This window comes from Ranitomeya imitator, chromosome 3, assembly GCF_032444005.1.
Source record: "Ranitomeya imitator isolate aRanImi1 chromosome 3, aRanImi1.pri, whole genome shotgun sequence".
NCBI classification, from domain to species: Eukaryota; Metazoa; Chordata; class Amphibia; order Anura; family Dendrobatidae; genus Ranitomeya; species Ranitomeya imitator.
Genome location: NC_091284.1, coordinates 496,519,245 through 496,538,414, shown reverse-complemented (window position 1 = coordinate 496,538,414; position 19,170 = coordinate 496,519,245). Strand labels below are relative to the sequence as shown.

The following is a 19,170-nucleotide window of genomic DNA, read 5'->3' as shown; positions in this document are numbered from 1 at the left end:
TAATCGCTAATATTTATATCTGCGTTAACCACCTTGTCTTTTAACACCATTTTATAATGTAGTATTGAGTATATTTTATCAAGAATAATAAAAAATATTAGATTTGTTTGTGTGTCTTCATGTGTATTTTTTGCACATTTTGTTTCTCTCTGGGCTAATTTAATAGCTATGTTCCTTGTGGTAAGGATCTAAAAATTTGTTATTGCCATACAGGAACACGCAAGATGGAATACAAGGGGAACAGTTGGCATGAGACTTGTTTTATTTGTGCCCGATGCCAGCAGCCAATTGGAACAAAAAGCTTCATCCCCAAAGAAAATCAAAACTTTTGTGTGCCATGTTATGAAAAGCAGTTTGCAATGCACTGCGTCCAGTGTAAAAAAGTAGGTGATCAAGATCCCCACAACATGTCTGTCTTTTCACTATATAGGAATTTATTAGTAAAAAGTAATAAACTGTGTCTCCTTAAGGTCTTGCTCACACTGGTGTATAACACAGCCAAGTGCGATCCAAAGTTTTATCGGATATCACTCAGCCCAATGTCATACTATGGGGCAGTGTCAAATGCAATTTTTTTCTTATACCAACAGGGCTGCCACTAGGAATTTCGGGGCCCAATACTGGAAAATTTTTCGGGGCCCCTTGAGACACCGCCTAGGCTCCACCCCAGCCCTGCCTCTCCCGCTCAAACTGTCCACAGTCCCACCGCCCTCTCTTGGAAAAAACTCCATTTGTGCACCACATTCTCACCAATCACACATTAACAGTTCCCATCACCAGATCACATACATAGCCAGGAGCTTTCATTTTGGCCAAAACATTTTTTAATCTGCCACCATGACAAAGTCAAATCTTTTGGCCGAGCCCTACTCTACTCTATCCTATTAATAATTTGTTAAAATATCCAATTCTATTTAGGTGTATTTTTATTTATTTTTCAATGTTTAAAATGACCAATAATACCACATACAAGGACAAATACCACCGCACCATGACCAGACAGCATATTACCATGTACAGGTAATACAGTGATCACCAGTGGCATTATACACAGAAGCTCTGTATATAGTGTCAGTGTACAGGTAATACAGTGATCACCAGTGACATTATACACAGAAGCTCTGTATACAGTGTCAGTGTACAGGTAATACAGTGATCACCAGTGACATTATACACAGGAGCTCTGTATATAGTGTCAGTGCATAGGTAATACAGTGATCACTGGTGACATTATACACAGGAGCTCTGAATACAGTGTCAGTGTACAGGTAATACAGTGATCACCAGTGACATTGTACACAGGATCTCTGTATATAGTATACAGTGTCTAGTGTCAGTGTACAGGTAACATACTAACTCACCAGTGACGTCTCTAGGTGAAGTCCTTCATCTTCGCTTTTCATCTTCATCCATCACAGACCACCATCACTTCTTCCAGCCAGGGCTCGTCTCTGCCGGAAATAACACAGTTATCTAGAGCACCGCTTGCAGAGCATATTATTTAATTTTTTGCCAACTTCTACACTACACCAGATGAAGAAAAAAAGGCAACAGAACTCAATTTCTCTATTGTTTGAGGCCGCGAATGTTGGACTGCACTCAGATGACATCTGAGTATGCGTAGGAAGAAGCGGCAACACTCACCGGTCCTGTGTGGTCTGAATCCTTTATTAGAAGAGTGCACACAACCGCATCTTCACGGCATCGGGATACAAGCAAGGAGGGAGGTGAGCAGGATGTGACGACGGCCGTTTCGCGCCGACAATAGCGCTTCTATGGGTCTTAGATTGCTATACTCAGATGACATCTGAGTGCAGTCCGATGTTTCACACACAACCATAGACTTGAGTGGGTGCATGAGATCCAAATTTCAGAGTCACTCAAGTCACAGCAGACTGCAGATTATTTTTTTACAGATCAATTCAGTCTGTTGAAAAAAATCACATATCTGTGCTACCCCATAGTATAACATTGGGATGAGTGCTGTCCGATAAAACATCACATAGCATTCAGCCGTGTTATACACTGGTGTAAGCGAGGTAAGACTCTTTATTCCCCCTGCAGATCTTCTCCCATTAGCCTCTAATGCTGGAGTCCAGCCTCAATTACTTTTTTTTTTTGCAATACTGTCAAATCTTTTCATATGCAGTGCCTTGCGAAAGTATTCGGCTCCCTGGAACATTTCAACCTTTTCCCACATATCATGCTTCAAACATAAAGATACCAAATGTAAATTTTTGGTGAAGAATCAACAACAAGTGGAACACAATTGTGAAGTTGATTGAAATTTATTGGTTATTTTAAATTTTTGTTGAAATTCAAAAACTGAAAAGTGGAGCGTGCAATATTATTTGGCCCCTTTAACTTAATACTTTGTTGTGCCACCTTTTGCTGTGATTACAGCTGCAAGTCGCTTGTGGTATGTCACTATCAGTTTTGTACATCAAGAGACTGGAATTCTTGCCCATTCTTCCTTGGCAAACAGCTCGAGCTCAGTGAGGTTTGATGGAGATCGTTTGTGAGCAGCAGTTTTCAGCTCTTTCCACAGATTCTCGATTGGATTGAGGTCTGGACTTTGACTTGACCATTCTAACATCTGGAGACGTTTATTTGTGAACTATTCCACAGTAGATTTTGCTTTATGTTTGGGATCATTGTCTTGTTGGAAGACAAATCTCTGTCCCAGTCTCAGGTCTTTTGCAGACTCCAACAGGTTTTTTTCAAGAATGGTCCTGTATTTGGCTCCATCCATCTTCCCATCAAGTTTAACCATCTTCCCTGTCCCTGCTGAAGAAAAGCAGGCCCAAACCATGATGCTGCCACCACCATGTTTGACAGTGGGGATGGTGTGTTCAGGGTGATGAGCTGTGTTGCCTTTTGCGCCAAACATATCGTTTGGCATTGTTACCAAAAAGTTCGATTTTAGTTTCATCTGACCAGAGCACCATCTTCCACTTGTTTGGTGTGTCTCCCAGGTGGCTTGTTGCAAACTTTAAACAATTTTTTTTATGGATATCTTTGAGAAATGGCTTTCTTCTTGCCACTCTTCCATAAAGGCCAGATTTGTGCCATGTACGACTGATTGTTGTCCTATGGACAGACTGTCCCACCTCGGCTGTATATCTCTGCAGTTCATCCAGAGTGATCATGGGCCTCTTGGCTGCATCTCTGATCAGTCTTCTCCTTGTTTGAGATGAAAGTTTAGAGGGATGGCCGGGTCTTGGTAGATTTGCAGTGGTATGATACTCCTTCCATTTCAATATGATCGCTTGCACAGTGCTCCTTGGAATGTTTAAAGTTTTGGAAATCATTTTGTATCCAAATCCGGCTTTAAACTTCTCCACAACAGTATCACGGACCTGCCTGTTGTGTTCCTTGGGCTTCATGATGCTCTCTGTGCTTCAAACAGAACTCCGAGACTATCACAGAGCAGGTGCATTTATACGGAGACTTGATTACACACAGGTGGATTTATATTTATCATCATTAGGCATTTAGGACAACATTGGATCATTCAGAGATCCACAATGAACTTCTGGACTGAGTTTGCTGCACTGAAAGTAAAGGAGCCGAATAATATTGCACGCCCCACTTATCAGTTTTTGAATTTCCACAGAATTTAAAATAACCAATAAATTTCGTTCAACTTCACAATTGTGTTCCACTTGTTGTTGATTCTTCACCAAAAATTTACATTTGGTATCTTTATGTTTGAAGCATGATATGTGGGAAAAGGTTGAAAAGTTCCAGGGAGCCGAATACTTTCGCAAGGCACTGTACATATATTGTGCTTGTGACATGTGTACACTATACCAACCGAAATTCCGAAAACATATCAGCAAAATCTGGGAAAGAGTACTAGTATTTGTGGTAATAACCCAGAAAATAGATATAATTGCTCCAAACAATAAATATGAAAAAAGGAGGAGAACCAGAAGCATATAGTGACGGTATAAATAAGATAATCTTTATTATTACAAAAAAGTAAAAACTATGGACATCAGTAAAAATCACAATGTATACCACAATACAGCATCGAGAAAAGGGGGAAGAAAACGAACCAATACACAACTCACATCTCACCACCCTAACATAATATAGAGGATGGTCATAGTATGGCTATAGGCAGTGAGCAAACTATGATGACAAAAAGGTACAAGGGGGAGGGGGGCCACAACCGTGACGGGGCCTAGCGGAAAATAGAAGGCAAGTGCACCCTGCAGCTAGGATACACCCTGTGGCGACGGCGGCATCCAACCCCAAATAGGACAATGCCATATGCAGGGCCTAACCAAGAGTAAAAAACAGATGCACACTGGCAGCCAGGATAGTGCCAGTGACAACGGTGTAGCTAGAGCTATATGTAGCATACCATGTAACAAGAAGTAATGGCCTGAGGTGCAGGCGTCACAGCTATAGTGATACCTGGCACAGGGAGTGGAGCCAGTGCGCCCAAATGGGTAGGTTAACCCCTGCACACATGAAAGCAACTAAGTTGTATGCATACCTATGCAGATGCGGGAGGGAGGTGAAGAGGTCCCGCCGGTGAGAACGCCCCAATCCTCTATATTATGTTAGGGTGGTGAGATGTGAGGTGTGTATTGGTTCATTTTCTTCCCCCTTTTCTCGATGCTGTATTGTGGTATACATTGTGATTTTTACTGATGTCCATAGTTTTTACTTTTTTGTAATAATAAAGATTATCTTATTTATACCGTCACTATATGCTCCTGGTTCTCCTCCTTTTTTCATGTGTACACTATGCATATTTAGTGTGTTTTTATGTTACATGACATCTCTGGAAGGTGAATCTATTTCTCAGCTATAAATCCTGATGAGCACAGTGTCCTGGTGACCCCCTGCCCCCTCCAGAGAAGGATAAGGCTGCTGTGCCCAATCTGCCCCCTGACAGGACACAGCAGCTCAGTTCTGATGACTGAAGATTTTCAGAAAAGTTTGGAGGATAAGGCTAGGTTCACATTGCGTTCAGTGACTACGTTAAACGGACTACGTTACACCGCGGCATAACACGGTGTAACGTAGTCCGTTAACACCGCCATTGAATGCAATGTCGGACGCATCGCTAGCGCACGCCCACAATGGGAGTGCGCTAGCGATGTGCCGTCAATTGAGTGACGGACCCGAGACGTGGGCTGCAGCGTTTCCGGGTCCGTCACTGCTAGCGCAGATGGAGCTAGCAGATGCTCCATCTGCGTTAGCACTGTGCAAAGTCGGCACTTGCGTTAGCGCAGTCCATTTAACGTATGCGTTGAACGGACTGCACTAACGCAATGTGAACCTAGCCTTAGTGACACCTGTGTGAATCTTGATAGGGGGCTGCTGTGTCCTGTCAGGGGGAAGATTGGGGGCAGATTGGGCACAGCCAGCATTATCCTTCTCTACAGGAGGTGAGAGGGAGAGGGGGTCACCAGCACAGATAACTCTGTGCTCTTATCAGGATCTATAGCTGACACATAGACAGGGGTCATGACATAGCAGCATCCTCAGTGAGCGGCTGCTGTGCTGATACTATGGCTGATGCAGTGACTGAGCACACAGCCGGCTCACCGAGGATGCGTCTGCTGCATGCGTTGACTGGAGCCTGTCAGGACACTATTCACCAGCACAGGCTGTCAGGCTCAGGCACTTACCAAGTGGGGTTACGCTGCTCCAGCAGCTTTGTGATGGCTGACTGGGGAGAATACTGCAGGAGCGCGGGCTCAGCAGAGATTGGATGGTGGAAAGCCCCGCTCTCCTGATGCTCAGCACTGGCTGCCTCTCTCTCTTGTCTGTCACAATGACGCTTCCCCTCCTGCTCCTTCCACAAGACGCTCTGTCTGGTTTATGAAAACCCTGACATCGGGCCTCTCTAGTTCATGGGCCCCATACACTAGTAAGGGTAATTATGCCCTGATGGCGGCCCTGCATACCGATTTAGAAAAAAACGTGTGCACTACTGTGAGGATGGTGCTAAGGTAGGTTCCCACACCTTAGTGTAATATACAAAAAGAACCTAGCACTCAACTTGATGCTCAAAGTGAAGGATTTATTGTAGTACCAAATAAACGTTTCGGTCCACCACACGGACCTTCATCAGTAACGTACTGAGCTTTAAGTAGGGTCAAAGACTGGTGGATACCGCGTCTAGCTCATGGCACAGCTCATTTCACCCGGAACAGTAATTGGTCCTACATAGATTTCCCTACGGAGCTCTGGCACTAGACGTTGAAGTGCTAGGTTCTTTTTGTATACTGCATACCGATTTGACATGAGAAAACAATCGCATCATACTGCAAATGGCCTCGAAATTCGGATCAAATGCACTCAAGTATAAGGGTAAGTTCTCACAGGGCGTTTTTGCTGTGTTTTTTTTCTGCAGCAAAAACGGATCATCTTGGCAGGAAATAAGCTGCGCCAAAAAAGCAGGTTTAGGTGCGTTTTGGGTGTGGTTTTTTCATGCATTTGTTTTTCTCTTTGTGTATGCCAATAAAGTTGAGTGCACACAGAGAAAAAAAACAACTTCCTGTAGATAGAATGAATAGATAGAATTGATAGATTAATAGAATAGATAGAATGAATAGATTGATAGAATAAATAGAATAAATAGATACAATAGATAGATAGAATAGATAAATAGATAGAATGGATAGATAAATAGGTAGAATAGAGAATGAATAGATAGATAGAATAAATAGAATGAATAGATACAATAGATAGATAGAATAGATAAATAGATAGAATGGATAGATAAATAGATAGAATGGATAGATAAATAGGTAGAATAGAGAATGAATAGATTGATAGAATAAATAGAATGAATAGATACAATAGATAGATAGAATAGATAGAATAGATAAATAGATAGAATGGATAGATAAATAGATAGAATGGATAGATAAAAAGGTAGAATAGAGAATGAATAGATAGATAGAATAGATATATTACCTGCGGTATCCTCTTCCCTGGTATTTTCCCAGGGTGCAGAGGTTACCTCAGGTCAGGCTGTGAGGGAGCGCAGGCTCGGTGACGTCACCACGCATCTCATTCATTCCCCAGTACTTACAGCCGGGAGCGGTCGCATTAGCATCGCTCCCAGTTGTAAGCTTTATCTCCCCCAGATACTGCGTGGGATATATTGGACTGCGACGGATCAGGGAGTGTACTTTTGCTTTTTTATTTTATTTTTCTTACAGAAGATCGAGGGCTTTACTTTGGAATGGCAGAATAATAAAATGGTAAAACTGTGTGTATTGTTTTATTTCATTAAAATACTTTTATTAACATAGGATTACTAATGGATAGGTGTCTTATTGACGCCTCTCCATTACTAAGCTGGCTTAATGTCACCTTACAATAGTAAGGTGATATTAACCCCTTACTACCCAGCTTGCCCCTGCTACAGGGCAAGTGGGAAGAGGCGGGCAAGTGAACGAACCTTTAAAGAGAACGTGTCAGCAGGATTTAACAATATAAAGTAAAGGTATGGTCATAATGGTGTGGTTAAACTGATTAAATTGATACCTTTGGTGAATCAATAGGATTTGTGGTTCTTATTTTATCAGAATTTGAAGTTTTCTTCTAATGATATTTCAGTGCACAAGGGTGGGACTGTGAGTAGGGTCTTCTCCTCCTGCTTCCTCCCCTCCATCTGCCTCTAGGGTTTCAATGTCAGATCACTGTTTATTCAGTAATCTGCCTTCTATTCGACAATTCACTTGGGCATGAGTGGCTCATGCGCAGTTTGATTTCATGGCTGGTCTTCAAAAAATGGGACATGCGCAGTTCGAGATCTCGAATCAATGAAGTCTTCATTCATTTCAAGCACATTAATTTCCCTATTGCTGTGCTTTAGAATGCTATTAACCTGTAGATTAACCCTATATCTACAGGATAATAATGTTTGGGGACATGACAGGTTCCCTTTAATTTTAGCAATGTTACTCAGATGGAACATGAGGAAAGTATGATGGTCGACTTTTGGCTCTAGAGTCACAGTTCTCCATCATTATATAAGATTTATTAGAAATATTAAAATATAATTAAAAAAGATATAAAGCAAGTCAGGACTTTAGTATACCCAATATCAAGCTGATAAAAATTCCATATATTCCCAAGTTTTCTATTTTTTCCATTCTTTTTCCATTCTTGGGAATGCTTTGTGGGAGATCTAATGGTTGCCATTAGGATTGTTATGCAAGTTTCCCAATTTCCTGAATGGCAAAGCAGGGAATAAATCACAGCCGAACTAGACAGATCTGCTATTCAGGAATCTAGTAACTCTTGGACACAACATCTGGGAGCTGTAACATTTGTTGTCAACACTCGTTTAACGAAACACATATGACTTAGTAAAAGCTCAACAGATTTTTTACGAGCTTTATAAAGAAGAGGACAACATAAAGAGTAGATAAACTTTTATTTTAGTTTTTCATAATTTTGGCCATCTTGGAAAGTATTGAAATTTTGCATGTCGGTGGCTTCCAAAGCCATTGTTTTCCCTAGTCTATTTGGGTGTACAGGAGTACAGGTGATGGCAGTGAAATAGTCAGCTTGGCATGTGCGTCTCACAAAAGCTGCATTTACACTGGCCAATAATTGATTATAATGCTAACGACCCATCATTCACGATGATTGTGCAACGTGATTGGGTTGAGAAAGTTAACGTGTCGTTCACGGTGTATGAAATCGTGTAGCGAAGCAAAAGAAAACTAGTACATTTTAGAGCGTTGTGTAATGTAAATGGAGACTGTTGACTTGTTTCAAGGCAATAAATAGCTCAGCAGCTTTTGGAGAACTGGAACGAGTACGTGTTTGTGATTTGCAAAAAAAATTTCACCTCACTAATTCGATTTCATTTTCTTGGCACAGTATCAACGGAGATGTTCGTACAATACTTTTTGAATTCATGTAACTGAAGTAAATAGTGTCACTTAGACCTTGGTCAGACATCAGTTTTTTTGCTGTCTATGAAAAACAGACCGGGTTTCATTAGTGATTTTCACTAGAGTTTGATCCAAGTTTCATCAGTTTTTTTACCGTGATCACAGTGCACAATGTTGTCATGATATGCTCACTTGCTATGAGCACCGACCACCAGGCGGCGCTCATAACGATCCAACAATGGCAACCACAAGGGTATCCTGCTGACCCCGGGTTGTCATGCCAACCCATCGGCGACCCGCACGTGCATGTTAAATGCCGCTGTCAGCGTGTGACAGTGGCATTTAACATGTTAATAGCTGCGGGTGAATCGTGATTTCATCTGCGGCAGTACTGGGCACATGTCAGGAGGCGTCCAATGAGGGACTGTGTCCGTCATTGGACTTTTCGGGGTTAATGGTCTACCCTTAGGATAGGTCATCAATATCTGATCAGTGAAGGTGTGACACCTGGCACCCCCAGCCATTTAGTTGTTCCAGGAGTCTATTGATTCGGATAGGGGCGGATGTGCAGTACCCGGCCGCAGCCACTATACCCTTGACGGAGCTGTCCTGGGTAGCATTGCAACTGAGCACATTGGGAACAAATGATAAGCCGGGTGTCACACCACTACCGATCAGATATTGGTTAGGATAGGTCATTAATGTAAAAGTCCTGGACAAATCTGGGGACAAGCTGCTGCATGAGATTGTTTGGATAAGCACAACACTCAGAGGATGAGACAAGCATTGACCCTTTCACTGCCAGCATCTGTACTCCAAATAGTTACATTCTGACATCAATGCAGTGAAAGACATGCAAACAGATTGGGGAAAAGAAGGGGTTTGGAAGCCACAACATGCAATTCTCTCACAGGAATGAAGACTAATCCCCTAATAAATTATTTTGCAAAGTTTCATAACATTGTGGGCTTAAATACATTTATTAATGTTTAGTTACTGTTTAAGATCTTGTTTTTAAAGCATTTCATATCTTCAAGATAAGTAAAACTTTTATTTCCAAAGGCTAAGATCTGATATCAACTCTTTTTTTTTAATTCAAGGCCATCACAACAGGAGGTGTCACCTATCGGGATCAGCCGTGGCATAAGGAATGTTTTATTTGTACGGGCTGCAAGAAACCATTGTCTGGGCAAAGATTCACTTCTCGGGATGAGTTTGCTTATTGCCTGAATTGCTTCTGCAATTTGTATGCCAAGAAATGTGCTGGATGCACCAGTCCCATAAGTGGTACATATACGTAATGGTTTTTTAGCTTTAGTATATTATATCTGACATTAAAAATGTTGGCTACTACTTTTAGAATGAATGGTGATTAGTGAAGAGCGAGTGTGCTCGTTCCTCGAGTTTTCTGAGAATGCTCGGACAGCCTGAATACATGTGGGGATTCCCTAGCAAACAGACAACCCCTGCATGTGCTCAGGTTGTCTAACAGCAGCAAATCATGCAGCTGTGGGGACTCGAGCATAATCTACGAGTATGCCCAAGATACTCACAGATCGGCCGAGCATGCTTGGGAAACTCGAGCAACGAGCATACTCGCTCTTCACTAATCACCATTCCGAGCTCGCCCAAGATACTTGGAGGTCACCCGAGCATGCTCGGAAAACTCGAGCAACGAGCATACTCGCTCTTCACTAATCACCATTCCGAGCATGCCCCAGATACTCGAAGATCACCCGAGCATGCTTGGAAAACTCGAGCAACGAGCACACTCGATCATCACTAATGGTGACCTGTTATGAACAGGTGATTCAGAACCACAAAGGACCTAGTGGTTAAGAGCACACAAAGTGACCTGATAATTACTAACATAGGACGAGCTCTGAGATGTGGGAACTCTGCTGACCGCAATCCCTAATCCTATCATACCACACTAAAGGTAGCCGTGGAGCGCTCCTGACCAGACCTAGGCGCCTCGGGCACAGCCTGAGAAACTAGCTAGCCCTGAAGATAGAAAAATAAGCCTACCTTGCCTCAGAGAAATTCCCCAAAGGAAAAGGCAGCCCCCCACATATAATGACTGTGAGTAAAGATGAAAATACAAACACAGAGATGAAATAGATTTTAGCAAAGTGAGGCCCGACTTACTGAATAGACCGAGGATAGGAAAGATAGCTTTGCGGTCAGCACAAAAACCTACAAACAACCACGCAGAGGGGCAAAAAGACCCTCCGCACCGACTAACCGTACGGAGGTGCTCCCTCTGCGTCTCAGAGCTTCCAGCAAGCAAGAAAAACCAATATAGCAAGCTGGACAGAAAATATAGCAAACAAAAGTAACACAAGCAAAACTTAGCTTATGCAGGGCAGACAGGTCACAAGAACGATCCAGGAGAAAGCAAGACCAATACTGGAACATTGACTGGAGGCAAGGAACAAAGAACTAGGTGGAGTTAAATAGAGCAGCACCTAACGACTTAACCTCGTCACCTGAGGAAGGAAACTCAGAAGCCGCAGCCCCACTCACATCCACCAGAGGAAGCTCATAGACAGAACCAGCCGAAGTACCACTCATGACCACAGGAGGGAGCTTGGCCACAGAATTCACAACAGTGACCTATCTTTAAGATAGGTACTCACTGTCAGACGTTGGGGGTCCAGCACCTGGCACTTCTACCGATCAGCTGTGATCAGCCCTGGTAGTAGCCTTAAATGGGAGTTGAGCTGTGATATTCCACTCCATACCAAGATGAGTACAGCTGATATGTGAAAGTGACAAGTGTCAAACAAACCTAATCTAACCTATTCTTTTAAAACCCTTTTTAAAAAGCAATGAAAAGAATGCAATATAGACAATTAATTATGTTACAGAATATTAAAGGGAGTAATATACCGTATATGTTTATTGGACTTGTATTTTATTCATAGAAATCCCTGCTGTTTGTATGTATGAGTCCAGTGGGCGGTCCTAGTAATGATTGACAACAATCTCCACATGCTCAGTCATACAGGGAAGACAGTCAATCACTGAATAGGACCACCCACTGGACTCATATATATACCAATGATTTCTATGAATAACATACACGTTTTACTGAAACTTTTCCCACAACAATAGACATCATTCTGATCATTTTCCCCTGCTCTATAATATCCTGCCTGCAGATCAGATACATTTTCAACAAATTTTCCCTTTAGCATTGTATTCTCTAAGGGAAACATAAAAGTGCAGCAGTGAAAAGTAAAAAGTTTAAAGGAATTCTGCACTCAAAGGGTTTGTCATTTCAAGTGATACTGATTGATTGGGGTTCAACACTTATCTGCTACACCCTAACTGGAGCAATAACATAAGAAAGTTTGTGGATCCAGCTCACCCCAATAAATAAATGAATTGAAATTTTCAATCTGGTTCCTGGGCAATCCGCTCCACTGATAAAGCTTGTAAGGTGTTAAGCAGCTTTGTTCAAAATGATAAAACAAAGTATTTTTAAATCCAGAAAAGTGAAATAAAAGCAAAAAATCTCTATTACGACTTCATTAAAATAGTAGCATGACCATAGAAAAATACTGACGTATTTCGAGTCTGGCTGACTCAAATAAAAAGTTGGAAATTTACAAAAAATACTGCAATAAAAACACATAAAGCCCACTAATTAGATGACATCACATGTTAGCAGCACCTGGAAAGAAAAGTATTAACTCTAGAATGGGATGTTGTGGACATGCATGTGTCCCATAGACAAACATGTAACATTTTTTCTACAGTAGATACAACTATAAAAATATTAGTGCACAACAGGCTCTTAATGACTAGAGATGAGTGAACCGCAACTTAAAAGTTCTGGGTTCGTACCGGATAGTGTCTGGTGTTAAACCCTGAACATGGACTTCTCCCGAAAGACTTGTGAAATGTTCAGCGCTCCATGGGAAGTCCGTTGCAGAGAGAGAGAAAATTACCAGCTCAAAAGTCCGGGTCCCTTTTTTAGTATGGGGTTCAGATTGTGGTTTGGGTACCTGAACCAAACTTTGGAATAAAGTTCGGATCGTGTACCAGAACCCGAACTTCCACGTGTCCACTCTTCCCTGATAATGACACAAAATACTCATAGGAGATGACTGATGTCAGTTTTTACTACTGAGAATCTTAGTCCACATCAGTATTATATTGATTTGAAGTATTCACCAGCCAAAAAAAGGAGTATATGCAAAAAGAAAAAAAAATGTTTAGACTGAAATGTCTCCTTTCAAATATGAATCCAATCTAAAATGATATTGGAAATAAGGTTTTCAACAAGCAAGGTCTTCAAAGGGAAGCTGTCATGTTGAAAATGGAATCTAATCTGCAGGCAGGATATTATAGAGCAGGAGGACCTGATCATATTTATATACATTTTTATGGGAAAGCTTCATTAAAACCTACATTTTATTTCTTGAAATCTCAGAGGTTTGTATGCACATGAGCCGGTGGATGGTCCTGTTCACTGATTGATCTTTTTCCCTCCATGACTGTACATCCAGAGATAGCTGTTACTCACCAGTGGAACCACCCACTTAACATATATAGAGTGGATGTAAAAAGCCTACTCAACCCTGTTAAAATGCCAGGGTTGAGTAAAAAATGTAATGTATAAAAACTATACCAAGAATAATTTCAAAACGTTTGCCATTCCAAAACTTTGATCTTCTTCTGACAAAGCCATTCTTTTATTGATTTGGAGTTATGCTTAGGGTGCACGGGTAGGTTCCCAAACCATATGCATATAGATATAAAGAACCCGGCACTCAACTTGAATTAAACTTGAGGTTTTTTATTCTGTAGTATGAAAAAACGTTTCGGCCTAGTGGAGGGCACTCCCACAGCCCTGCTCCATCGCTGCTCCACGGACCATGGTTCTCAGCGCTCTTCCATTGCAACTTTGTTGCCTCTACCCCATGCGCTTTATGTGCCACGCGCTACCAAGCAGCTGTTCAGCTTCTACCAATTATAGCAGGCTTAGTGCCCTGATGCACCTTTATGTATAAGGTCGTTCCTTCGCATCCAACTCATGTTTAGAATTGATCTGATGAAGGTCCCATGTCGGTGAGTCAAAAAACCTGAGCACAGCTACTAGGGTGCACGGGTAGGTTCCCAAACCATATGCATATAGATATAAAGAACCCGGCACTCAACTTGAATTAAACTTGAGGTTTTTTATTCTGTAGTACGAAAAAACGTTTCGGCCTAGTGTGGCCTTCGTCAGTTACGTACTGAAGGATGACTGAGAATAACCTCAGTATGTGTGATAGATCCGTGGGTTATCACTTAATGGTGGTCCGCTTAAATAGATATAGCGCAGCTGTGAGCTGAGAGTGGCTGGGTCCTGACGCGGTGTCCACCGCTGTCGGTGTGAAAGCCCGGGTGGAAAAAGTTCTAAAAAAAATTCTTCTTTGTATGATTTTAATACAAGACGAAAACCTGCCATTTTAATAGGGCTGCGTAGACTTTTTATATCCACTGTACATGCAAACACCAAGGTTTTCAATAAATAAAATATAGATTCTTTCCCACAAACCTATTTATCTTTCTACTCAGCTTCTCCTTCTCTATACCATGCTGTCTGCAGATCACACCTATGTATAACTTGACAGGTTTCTTTCAAAGAATATACAGGAATCCTATAAGGCTACTTCCATGCTATATATTGATATTCCCAGTATGTCGTTCATTTTGCATTACTTGGGAGATCTCTGGTCCTCTATATGAACATTAATATGTTCCTGTACTTATTCGCATATTATGTATTAGTTTTTGTAATATTGTTTTATGTTTGTGATTTCTTTCAAATACCAGGGCTTGGAGGAACGAAATACATATCATTTGAGGAACGTCAATGGCACAGTGATTGCTTTAATTGTAAGAAGTGTGCTATTTCCTTGGTGGGTCGTGGATTTCTTACCGAAAGAGATGACATTCTGTGTCCTGAATGTGGAAAGGATATATAAAAGGAAATATGGAAAAGATAGACAAAAGCATAAGACTAACAAATCAACAATATAACATGTATGCCTCAAGAAATATGTGCAAATTGTGCGCTTTTCCCTATTACAGGGACCCAGGCATGTTGATATCCCTGAGCAGATTACATACGATAGATGATGCGAATTACAAATGTTAGAGCTTCATATAACTTTATAAGCTAGACGATTTCTGGCGTTATATTTTAGAAGTATATTTTATTACAGTGTGTACAATAGTAGTGTGCTAATGTACAAACTTTATTTCTTTTTAGTTAATCACATACCGTATATATTTTCTCTTTTATTCATTGTGATGTTTATAAAAGCATACACCCTGTTCACAATGCATTTTTGCGTGACATCTGGGTTTTATGTCTGAATTTCCCGAGAAATGGGATTTAGACGGAACTCACACGTGCCTTCTACATCCTGAACGGAATTCAAACGGACTCACTTTCTGTTTTTGTTATAAATGTGTCTGTCATTTCAGACTTGCACAAGACTGGAGTATATTATGTTCTTGTGCCCATCTAAATAATACAAACAGTTAATTTTGGGGGTTTCTGTCTATATCACATTTTTCTGGGATTCAGACAAAATCCATGGACTTAATGCAGAAATGCAGTGAAAACATGGCTGTCGTTGGAATGGAGAAAATATATGGGAATGGAAACATCAATTGATAAACTTTAAAATTTTCTTTCCTTACGGCACCATGTTTCTACCCTGGCAGCTACAATGAGTCTATCATTGTAAGATGACAAAAATATATTCTGATATCAGCCTATTGCTGTAATGACATTACATAACTACCCTACTTGATGGCTAAAATACTAAAATCCCCAAGGAAGATGAGACAGACCCACTCTAGGTCAATAGGACCCTTCATTAGTTATCAGAATTCATATCAAGGCAAGTTAACCATAATTGTCATACTCTGATATACTCTAATATGAACAGAAATAATGATGCTCATGTGAACATAGATGTAATGGCTCTCTTCATGTTTCACATTGCTTAGTAAAGCACATCAATGTCATGCTACCTTTTGGAGTTCCTCAGTGGTACCGGCTCTGGGTACCGTGTTGAATGGTCCATTACCACCAGGATGTATTGGTGACTCCTGGCGGACTTAACTACGGGCCTGACAAGGTTCATGGCAATCCAGTCAAATGGGACTTCGAATAATGGGCAATGGCACTAGGGGACTGCAGAACTGGGCATGGGAGCAGTTAGCTAACAGGTAGGTCAGGATCGCCAGAAATTAACACTGTCCTGGTGGACAGTGAACCTCTGAAGAACGTGCTCTTGCGTTTTTTCTACTCATAGATGCCCAACCAAGACAAGAGAATGGGCGAGATCTAACACCCTACACCTATAGGTACCAGGCACAAACAACTGCTCTATCACTTCCCCTCTTGGTTTAGTGACCCGATAAAGCAGCTTCTCATTTAAAGTAAAATATGGAAACCTGGTGTTGGACCCCAGGTCTTGGGAAACCCCATTTATCACATTCACATTATCAAAAGCCCGTTTAACGTAAGATCTTGCATTTGGGCAGTCCCATAATTTCCCACAGAAATCGCCATCTCCGGAATCTCATCCTCATGGGTCACTGTCTAGACCTCGTTGCCAGCAATGACACACAGGGGAAACTCATCCGCCTACGACAGCAATGGAGATTCTTCATTGGTGGACCGGCTCCTGTCTGAGTTAGTGGGCACCTTCGTCTTTTCCCACAATTCCCACAGCAGGCTAAAGTCCCACCTGATTATCATTGGGTGTAGCAAGTCTTTTACCACCCCAACCTCATAGGACTCAGTGCCACGGTTTGTTTTTATTGTTACTCTGGCAACGGGGTAGTCCTTGGCATCACCGTGGATATAGCAGACTCCCACGTTTCTCTAGGATCAATGGTGGAGGAGTTTGGCCCTTACGAGGCTCATCAAGCTCCCTGAGTCTAAGAGACCTGACACCAGCACCCCATTTATTGTCATAGGACATGCCTGCGGGCCCTCACTGGGCTAATAGTCCACACTGCAGGTGGGATAGGCATAGTATGAATATTGTCTCCCTAGCCTGTAATTCATATGTTCATAGAACATAGGACACCAGGCGGCTATGTGTCCAGAAAGTGACATCTCCTGCAGATCAAGTCTTTACCTGCGGCCTTTGGCAACTCCTCCGCATCCCCTTGGGACCTTGCACTCCCCCCAGTGGTGGTTCTACTACCCCTTTTTTGATATTCAGGCTCCTTCAGGGAACCCCAGTATGGGGATGTAACACCACCTGGCTTCCTAAGGGACATCTCGACCACCTGGTACCTTTTTACTAGGCCAACCTGGTCGTCTGCATTTCGGGTGTCACCCTGGGCAACCCAAATCTGCATTGGCCTTGAAAGGGAGTGGATAAACCTGTCTATTATGACTCTGGCTGCAACCACTTCTTCACAAGATACAATAAATCAAACATTTGTGAGCAAGAGGATTTGTAACCATAATACCCCAGTGGTGAACCCTTTGTGCTCTGACCGACATAGTCACTCCCGCATGGGCCAAAATTTCAGTTTTAAATTTGGCATACTTTAGTGCATCCTGTAACGCCAGTTCATAATAAACCTTTTTGATTCTTGCCAGTTAGATAGGGGGCCAGCGCCTTCACCCACTGCTTTGATGGTAGTTTCTCACGCTCTGCTGCCCACTCAAAAACAGTCAAAAAAGCTTCCACATTATCACCCGGGGTAAGTTTTTGCATCGCTTGTCTTGCCACCTTCCTGATGTATGTGTCATCACCTGGAATTGGGGAAGAGGCTTCCGGCTTTCCAGGAACCACCTCTGTGAGCAACAAAATGTTCTGCTGCTGTAGTTGCATCTGCTGTATAAGCAGCTGACTGGTCTCTTGTTGCACCAGCTGTTGCTGCTATAACTGTTGCTGGTGCTGCAGCGCTTGTACCAGATGTTTAATCAGGTCCACCATCTTTCCTGACATTGTCTGCTGGCTTGTGGCCGCCTTCACCTGGGACATGCAGTACTTCTTGTAGCAGTCACATGTGTTCACTGGGAGGTACACACAGGAACACTGTCTCTTTAAGTTCTTCACTGGTTTATTATATATGCCGCATAGTGAAGTTAAAATAAACACGGCCCTTTGAGTACAAACAGGAAAACAAAACAAATTGATACTGACTCGCCCACAGGGCCGTGGGGTACTCAGTACCGAGTCCGGTACTTAAAGGGGATGGCACGTTGGCGGAGACCCAATCCGTGGCCCTGGGCGCCCAAGTAAAAGGGAAAGGTCATTTAAGGGAGTTGTAATAAAGTTTGTGTTCGTGACGCCACCTGTGGTATTCGGTCAGTGGGAACCGACGTTGCTTAAAGGGGTCATCTGGTATGATGTTATGGCAGCTAAGATGATATAAATTCCCACAGGTGAAGTTGGGTCCCCAGGGCTCCCGATGTGTAGATGAGAATGGTGAGTGGTGCAGTAAAGAACGGAGGACACAGGTTTGCAGTCTTTTTACCTGGTTTACTGGAGACTTCAGGTATCCACAGTCCAGGGCACCAGATCACAGGTACAGGCAGGGTCTGGCCGGCTTGGAAGCGAATTCAGAGTCCCCTTTACCAGGTGGAGATGAAAGCCTTCCTACTAGCGCTTTGCTGTAGTTCCTTGCTGCCTGTGGCTTCTATCAAGGTCCTCATAGTTCTCTCTGTCCTCCTTTAAGGTGGGACACAAACCCATATGACAGGTGGCTCGAGCCTTCTTACAGGGTCTGTATCACGACCCGGGCTCTATGCGCCACTCTGTCTCCTGGGTATTAGGGCAGACAGGTTACGTGGAGTCCTGCTGTCCTGCCGATTTCTGCTGTAAGTCTTGGAGTCCCTCAAAATTTCGGTCTTCCGGCTACCGGGATCTGCGCTCTGCAGGGGGGTAGCCCAATCGCAGCTGTCCTCCTCAGTTGTCACTCTCCTGTGCTTTGCTCTTCTGCACTATCAGGAGCTGCAGCACCTCTGGCTGCATGGCCCCTCACACGTCTCTCTGCCTCAGACTGCTCCAGTCTGCTGTCTAGCACCAACTAACATTCCCTCCAAGCCAGAATATATATATATATATGTATATATACAGTATGTGTGTGTATATATATATATATATATATATATATATATATATATATATATATATAGGGAAGTTCCCCTGAAAACTAGGTTCAGAGCTCCCCCTTCTGGCCTTGAGTGTGAACTTGTTGCATGTTTGTGTATACCTGATAGAGAAGATCTTCCCTCGCTTTCAAGCGT

General features: G+C 42.4%; 1 protein-coding gene across 1 annotated transcript in view; it reads left to right on the top strand.

Moving 5' to 3' along the window:
- The window catches only part of FHL2 (four and a half LIM domains 2), a 190,238-nt gene extending 171,274 nt beyond the window's left edge, over positions 1 to 18,964 (top strand). Inside the window, exons 4-6 of the mRNA XM_069757642.1 lie at positions 214 to 383; positions 9,983 to 10,169; positions 14,712 to 18,964. Of these exons, the coding sequence (XP_069613743.1) occupies positions 214 to 383; positions 9,983 to 10,169; positions 14,712 to 14,863 (509 nt within the window). The 3' untranslated portion in view covers positions 14,864 to 18,964. The remainder of the gene's footprint in view (positions 1 to 213; positions 384 to 9,982; positions 10,170 to 14,711) is intronic.
- The last annotated feature ends 206 nt before the right edge of the window (positions 18,965 to 19,170 follow it).